General features: G+C 35.4%; 1 protein-coding gene across 1 annotated transcript in view; it reads right to left on the bottom strand.

Moving 5' to 3' along the window:
• Positions 1-4123: 4123 nt before the first annotated feature.
• LOC104516757 (cysteine-rich hydrophobic domain-containing protein 2) overlaps positions 4124-8882 on the bottom strand; it is a gene marked incomplete at its 5' end in the record, with an annotated part of 17325 nt that continues 12566 nt past the window's right edge. Inside the window, 3 exons of the mRNA XM_010161196.1 lie at positions 4124-4174; positions 6989-7048; positions 7215-7271. Coding sequence (XP_010159498.1) covers positions 4124-4174; positions 6989-7048; positions 7215-7271 — 168 coding nt within the window. The remainder of the gene's footprint in view (positions 4175-6988; positions 7049-7214; positions 7272-8882) is intronic.

Raw genomic sequence — 8882 nt, 5'->3', positions numbered from 1 at the left:
TCTCTTTAAATTGTTCAGAATTCAAATGGGGGGTTTTGGTGGACAATTTGCATTATTGCCAGCTGCTCAAAAACCATAAGCTAGGGCTCCGAAAACAAGGGGACCGATTTAAAATTAAGACTTTGGGCTGGGGGGGAGGGGGGATGGGGTGGGGGAAGGAAGGGAATAAAGACAAGTTCTTTTTCTTTGCCTCCTGGTTTCTGAGCAGTTACAGACTGCATTTTAAAGCTCTTCCCTACAATCTTGAGGGCTAAATAATGACTTATAGAAAAAAAACGAACCTGAAAACGGACTTTCAAGTAAGCATGTATCTTGGACAGAGCATTACATTTCAACACCACGGTCTCGAGATTTACAAAAAAGTATCATTTAACAAATTGATTTAGAGATCATAATTTACATCTAGGTACTGTAAAAAGTTTTTACAATCTACTCAGTTTTGAGTATTGTTGGAAATTTTGGGTTAGCATACGTAAGTTTATTAAAACGGCTCTTACTGAGCTATTACACACATTTTACTGACTTCATGTAACTTATCTCCATAAACATTTTCATTTCTGGTGAAGTTTGCCAATCCTGGTATAAACTTCATGTCATAGCTATTTGACAACAGATGAGCTCTGCAGAATCCTTCACGCAGGGTCAGACTGAAAGCCCCTCTCTCTCAGGACTTGTTTTTACCTATCACTAAAAGGTTAAAAATAATTTATTTTGATATTACTGTAAGAATTAAAACTTTATTGGCCAGTTAAAGGCCACTGTATTTAAAAATAATAATTAGCTTTCACAGGGAGTCATTTATGCCTTTACCATCAGTGTTTCAGGCTAAAGGTGTAACAGACATAATTAGAAACTTTTGTTATGTGGTAAATATCAAGTGGGTACCTAACTCTTACTATTCAAGGAAATTGGAAATAGACCGGATTATTTGTAGGAATTGCTGAGTTGCAAGAAGCTGAACAAGTTAGTACAAGGCAATACTTCTCTTAGCAAAGAGTAGGCTACGTCCTGGAAGCCCTACTGTAGTTTCTGACCTGCTCAAACCTTTGCAACTTCATCCTTTGCCAATTCGACAAAAAAAAGGGGAATATATGTCTTCTCACTAGCACACAAAATAAATTGACTTAGTATCTGAGAAACAACATCAAAGGAAAATCCTGATGACCGCTGCAGGCATTAAATAGTTGATTAAAGTTCCTGCCATGTCCAATTTCTAACATTGTATTTAACGAATCGAAAGGGATTGTATGAAAATGTTTTATAACATTCTTACTAACCCAGAGTACTACTTCATCAGGAGAGTTACGCTTTTGAGCAAAGCTCATCTGTATTTATACATGCAGTTCCTCAAGTTTCCTGGTGGCCTTTCAAGTCAGAGACATTGTTTTAAGAAAATATCAAAAATGTTTTAAGAGAAAATTAGTGCGGCCTCCTTACTAAGGGATTTTTATTTGCTCAGAGCTCTACTGTGGGTCCCTAATACTAGAATTCTTAGTGAGAAAGGCATAGTTAAAATACAGAAACGCCTGCTAACCAAGTAGATGACTGCAGATGCACCTGAAAGTAGACAAGACCTTAAGCAGCAACTACTGCTCATGTGGAAGCTTTGCTAGCAAGATACTCTGTAAATCTGTAAGCCGCGCTACTCACTGCTCTGGTTTCAGCACATATCACGCTCAAATTAATTCCAGGTAGGTTTGGGTGCTGCTGGCAAGGTCGGCGTGTCACAGAATGCAGTATGGAAAGTTTGGGTAGTAAACTAAGGTGTTTGCTCACGCTGAGTGCGGTGCTGCTATGAACGTATCACAAGCCATATCCAATCTATCCCTAATGATATCCCTAAATGAATCCAATCATCACTAATGAACTACCAGTGGAAAACCACATCCGTAACACAAACCTACCTATACAGTCAACTGAGAATTTTTATAATAAAATCTAGGCCTTGTATGATTCAATATTCATTTTACTGAAAACTGACACTTGAAGGAATCAACACTTATTTCTGGTAATCTGTATTTATCAGGAGTTATTATTTCTGTCCAATTCTAACCTCTCCCCTGCACCTCCAACCTCCACAACCTCAGCTGCCATCAATGCCGGCCTCCTTCGCAGCCTGAAACTGGTCCAAGATCACAGCTAAAGCCTCTGAGTGAGGGGAGGCATTCTGCGCGCCCAGGTTTGTACTAAAGTAGGGGCTGACATTCATTTAAAATAAAAATTGTAACCAGTCACTTTGGAGATAAACCGTTGTGGGACCCAGAAGACTGAGGCAGCATAAAACTGGTATTTGTTAAATAAAAATCATATTCTGTCAAGTCAAAAGACACGCACTAGCAGGCTTGTATGAAATGCAAGCTGGGCTTTTTCAAAGTTTTTTTAGGAATCCACAGACAAAAGCTGAGCAAAGGATGAGTTTTTGGGAACAGATACAGAAGGCTTAGATGTAAAAAAACTTAAAACTTTCTAGACCACTCCCACCACCAACAATTTAAGAATATAATACTCACTAGAGAATGTTTTACAGAGAATAAATATTTTGAAGACATAGAAAAATAGTTCACAGCCTCAAGGTACCTGTAATATATTACCTTGAAATAAAACTTGTATTTAAAAGATTAAAAAGGAGATTATTCTTGTAGTGGTATCAACTTTTCATTCATACAAATATGAAGCAGAGTATATCTGGGTTTTTTTTTTCATATATTCACATTATTGCTTGCTACCACAACTGTACAAGGAACATATTCTTAACTTACATTAATGTTCATGTACAGTAATTTTATATACCTAAAGCAAACAAAAATATGATTGAGTTGCAATTAAAAAAAAAAATAAAATGTTTTAAGATATGTACAACTGAGATACAAGTAGAAGAAATGGAAAACAACTGGCCTGACCCAAGCATACACAATATATCCAGTTTAAAAAAGTCTTATACTTGTGCAGAAAATAAGCTTTGTAAACCAAAATGAGCAGAAGCAAGGGTGCAATAAATAATTATCTAACACATTTAAACGTACATTGTTGCCCAGTGTACCCTGCTTTGATTATTTTTAATACATGGCAACAGCATTTACATCTGGAGCTGTAATGTTCAAGATTTCTTCAGTAACTTTTTTCTGCTTATGTGGCTTAAAAAAAAAACCAAACACAAAAACCAAACAAACAAACCCTGAAAGGTCCTCTTGGACAACAAGTTTTAGTAAAACAAGTCCTTCTGCACCCCCGTGTACAGGATTCTGTAAACAGTAGGAATAAAGCTGATACATGGCATTAGCCTGAATTAAAACAGCTACATTATAAACTGCAATTCTACTATATTTTTGTGATCTTGACTTCTACTAACCAGATACATGCAATTCTCTCAGTGATTCTCCTAGTCTGAGTAAAATAATTCGATTTTGCTGCCTTTTTTTTAAAAAAAAAAAAACCCAACACCTTTAAATTAGAACATTTTCAGAGCCAGCTGACAGGACTTCTTCATGAAAAACAAAAATTTCTACTAATGCAATGACATTCGGGTTCCAAGATGCAGTTTCAAAAAGAACTTTATCTCCTTCTTTTTTTGGAAGAGACTAGCCAATATCCCAAAGAGAAATAAAAATATTTACAATTGGCTAGTCACTGACAAAAGTTTAGGAAGATCTTAGAAGGTATTTCAGCATGTAAATTAATGATTAAAAGGACTTACACAATGTACAGTCAATCAGTTGTGTCATTTTGGAATAAAAAAATACCTGCTCACTTGTATACCATTTCAGCTGTGTAGTTATAGTAACATATATAGATGTACACACGCGCGCGCACACACACATAGAAGACTCTTTGAAAATCAAGATACATTAATAAACAGAAATAGTAAAAGTAACAATAACTTAAGTAGAAGTTAACATTTGCATGAAATGACTTTGCAGAGTTTGACCAAATGGACTTAGAACATGCTCTTATTTAAAAAAATAACAACACAAAACAAAACCAAAACAAAACCCCCAGAGAAATAAGAATGAAAACACCACAAGATTCTGTAGAACCAATGCTATGTCACCACCAGGAGAGCACCAAGCAAGGCACCATTGGAAAGACAACATACTTGAGTAAGTCTCTATAAATAAATCAAACGCTAATCTGGTCGAAAAATCGGTGTCTTTGGTAAAAATTCTATAAGGATGACCTGTATAAAAAGAAAACAAATATATATTAAATGGAAGATGCCAGCAACCCTATTATCTATCACAACGATAACTCACTTGCATTTTTTAAGTACATCAAGTTGTGATGAAGATCAAAGATTACAGTACTTTTCTTGGCTAGGAGACCATTAGAAAAGTCATGTTTGATATAACTGTATTGGGTAGAAACCCAAAAATTCTTAAAGAATCAAATTCAGTCAGAAAAGTTTGCCTAACAATACCTAAACAAACTGAAATAAGCTACTACACAATGATTAACATAATTCCTTTATTAAGAAAAAAATGAGATAAACGTACTTACTCTTTTAAAAAAAAAAAAAACAGAAGGCACAATTGCATATGCAATTTCCCCTTACTACAAAATTTTTTCCACTTCATACAGGATTCTCACGTTTATGGTTCAAAACTTGTACAGAAAGGTGTATCAACCTTTGTAAAGTTCCTATATCTAAGAAATCTGCAAGCAGTTAACAAGAAACTTGACTGATGCTCCCGCATGATTATTCTTATGGTCCAGATTCAGATTTAAACTGTTTGAGCTATGTACACTCCCAAATGCAATCCAAGTATTTATCCTACTTTAAATAGAAACCTGAAAGCAAATGTTCACTTGTGGATTTTCTTTCTTCAGAGACACATAGTACAGCAGCATGATTGCATTTATAAACAAATAAATACATCTAGTACCATAAGTAAGGATTTTATTCGCTTGTAAAAGGGAGCTTGCCTTTCTGAGAAGTTAAAAACTAATTCCTAAATGGTTTTGATTGTAAAGAACAACAGAAGTTGGCTGCTTAGAGAGTAAACAGTTTTATCTCTGACAACATACTGAACATGTGCATAAGTTTATTTTTAGAAGTGACTTATTTACAGAAGTGATGCAAACTGCTCAAAATCCACTGATCGCTGACATGAGTCAACCCACTGGATGCTTTAGAGATATAACGGCTTCTGACATTCAGGCAAGGTTTCAGAAGGAGAGCAAGAAGTAAAGCTGGAACACTGTTTATGCCAAAGATGTAAGGCTGCATTGTCTTTATTTAATTTATTTAAATATTTAGTTAATTCAGGCTCTACAAAAATGAATTTAGAACCTCAAGTGGGTAAAGCACCAAGTTTTGGGTACAAGAGTCTAACTTATCCTCATTTTTTTTTTCAAAACAGGTGGTTTAAGTGTTTATTATTTAAAATTAAATCATGAACACAACATTAAGGGCAGTTCTTAAGAGACTAGCAAATAAGTGAACTGAAAATGAGAAAATGGTACAGAGGATTTGTAAAAAACTTTCTCACTAAATATATCCAGAGATAACCTACTAGATGCTCCACAATTTGAAAATAAAATCTTTGATCTTTATCCTGTAAAACTATTATGCCCATGCTTGCATATTATTAATGTAAGCAAGTAAACAGATTTTCAGTTGTATTTAATAAAATCAATGTTCATCTGTAATGTTGCTGAGCCACAGTATTTACAAACTAGGATTGTATGTGCTTTTTTCCAATTCAATCTGCAAAACATCGGATGTGACAATATTTTCATGTAGAAAACCAAAATTTTCAGTGAAATAAAAACCCCTTCTTCTAGACAAAGCTCAAATCTACTTTCAGAAATTTTCTTTATTCCATTCTCATTCACACCTCATACACCTAAAAACCAAAAATTTTGTAGAATACATGTTACAAAAAGCCTACTTATTCGGTTCACTGAATAGAGCCATTCTGTAAAACAAGCATTTTAAAAATCTTATGTTTCAGGCCAGAAATAAGGTCTAACGTAGAAACAGGACAAAGGAGAAGACTAAAAGAAAAGTATTCTTTTAACATGATTTCCAACTATTTAATCACTTTTAAAATTTTTACATGCATGACAGCTTTGTTGTTTGAAACAACAGCCAAAGGACCGTGTAATGAAAAACCACAAATAAATAAGTAGTAACACAGTAGATACTTCTCAAAGGCTAATCTTTAGTTTTAAAAAGTTAACCCTTATCATCTCCTACTTCCTAGAGCATTAAGTCATGCAAATTCTAATGTTTCTTGTATTAAGTTACGCAAATTCTTGCATTTTAGCAGCTTAATTTTATCCTATTCTGTGTCCCTCCAAGGTTATTTTGAAAATGGGAATAAAAACAGCATCAAAAAAAGAGCAGGAAGGTTGCAAGCTAAACAAAGTGAAATCCCACACTGTACATCATTCATTTTAATCTGCGTATAACTTCTCACTGTATATTTCCAAGAAGTGTTTATGGAGTCTCAGCCAAAGACTGAAGTAAGTTAAACTCCAGAAACTGACTGAAAAATCTTTTAGTGACACGGACTGGAAATAAAGATACTTTCAAGACAGTTGAGGTAAGGGGCAGTTAAAATCTAAAGAGGCTAAAGGTTTCTTAAGCTCCAACAGCTTAGTTGAAAGGTCTTCTTCCATACTTTTAGACTTGATTAGCATTATATAAAACAGCCATATCTGACTTGCTGCGTAACCAAAGTTGTGGTTATTCTTTATACAGCATCTAAAATTTCACACTCCATCAGCACATGTTCAAGCTATTTTATCTTGGCAATTAATTTATTATTTTTCAGAACACAGTGAAGCCTTGTTTTCAAGTCATTCATAACTTTATAAATCAGTCCTGCACATGAAACCATGCATCTGTGAACCGTAGAAAATCCTTGCACTCAGGCGATTAAGCTCCTGACACCTTTACTGATTAATAATCGTGAAAAGAATAAGATCAGAAGCAAAATAAATGATCATTTAATAGAGAAACTCACAAAACAGCCCTTTAACTTACATATTCCATCATGTTATTCGTTTCACATTTCCTTTTGCTTAGTCTCCAATGCAAGCACAGCTAGACAAGGAGGAAAGAAAAAGAAGAAAAATGAGCTGTATTTTATTGCAGCACACAGACTAGCCCATTTGTCCACCTTTCATATTTTTCGTTCAACAAAAGCATCTGTTTCCATACTGTGCAATTCAAACTCCAACAGTACGAAGCTGCTCCCTGCGGCACTCACCTTGTGGTATAACCTATTGTTTTCCCATTCTAATAACTTCTCAATCGATCTTCGTGTCTGGAAGACAAATGAGAAAGAATTTTACTCTTGACTGGTTTTAGAAAAACTTTGTTTTGCAGCTGCTTTTGTGTGAAAAGGAGAGAGGTACAGGACAGTGACTGAGTACAGGGTGGTCTGTGGTACTATCCAAACTTCTCTGGTATTAAACAGTAACCAGAAGAGAACTTTTTATGACACCCAAATAACTTATCTTCAACCATTCTGCAACGCAAAATGTTCACACACGTATTCCTTCTGGTTGTTACAGCAGTTCTAACTTTAAAACCAGAGAAATTTTCAAGTGATCTAAGTATAAAAGCAGGACCACTGCTCCCCGAGCATCAGCGGTGGAAATGCACCCCTCCCAAGAAGGCATCTACGCTGACCAAGGCTGCGTGCTATTTTGCAATCCTGTGGGTCAAGTACAAATACACAATGCTCTAACCAGAAGAGAAATTTCTGTTACTTTTATATCCAGATTTTAGAGACAAAAACCAAAGGCAGAAAGTTTCAGTAAATTGCACAAATGAATATTGCTGCATCTGCGATTTGTATAAAGGACAAACCCAATCCGTAGGATTCTAAAGCAAAGTTTTACTGCCTATGTTTTCCACACGTGACACTTCAGACGGAGAACCCTGAAAGCTGTTCCTCGCAGCTTTTTAGGATTATGCATGCTAGTATTAAGGACATTCTGCGCCCTAAAGTCTCCCAGCATTTTGAATACGATTATTCAGTTATATTTACATTTGAGAAATACATTCTGACATTTATGGTCATTTGACTGCCAGAATATATACTGCTTAGCTCTAAATGGGATTTGCTACTGACTATGAATAAAAAGAGGATAATTCATGGTGCCAGGTGTTAAGATGAGACCAACAGAGCTGCAGGTGCAAAAGGACGGAGCAACGACAAGGATCAAATACAACTTAGTGCAGCTGCAGCTTCCTTACAAGGCAGAGAGGGGTGAGGGGAAGGGATGAGAAAGCATCTTGCTGTTATTACTACAAAATACAAGTACTGTAAATGAACCTTAACAAATCAAGCTAAAAGGGTCTCACGAGAAACAAGAACGTCTGAGCAAAATAAAAATTAGACAACAAATAATTCATTTCCCACCAAACGTTAGCATCCTGGTTTTCAAACATCAGCTTCTCTCAAGTTTAACACCGAAGTGGCTGTGGGGAAACACATCCAAGCATGTACTGTGGTCACATGATGAAAAATTAGATCACTGCTATCTATAAGTAATCATTATGCTGAAGTTTTATTACGTTTTATTTTTAAAAGCCCAAGTCGAGGAATTATCAGAAGGTGGATGTGCCAGTGACTAATTTATCACATCAATTGGGAATTGAGTATTTTGGGGGTTATTGTTATTATTATGTTTTTAAAGACAGTGCCCTTTAACAATAATCAGTAGACCTCACTTGTTTCTTTGTAAAGATAGCCTTTTAGAGTCTGCTCTCCTTTTAAATGAAAATAGGGCAGCAGTTATGGTCACACTTTTGTTAATTTAGTTGCCAGTCAGCTCCAAATCAAAAGAAAATAAGGCTGCAGAGTGTAATTAACATTCAGTTCAGTCGTTTTGTCCCTTGTCTAGCCCCCAAGCTTTGTTAAAATTGC

The sequence above is a fragment of the Eurypyga helias genome, unplaced genomic scaffold, assembly GCF_000690775.1.
Source record: "Eurypyga helias isolate BGI_N326 unplaced genomic scaffold, ASM69077v1 scaffold30740, whole genome shotgun sequence".
NCBI lineage: Eukaryota > Metazoa > Chordata > Aves > Eurypygiformes > Eurypygidae > Eurypyga > Eurypyga helias.
This window is presented reverse-complemented; position numbering and strand designations above follow the sequence as displayed.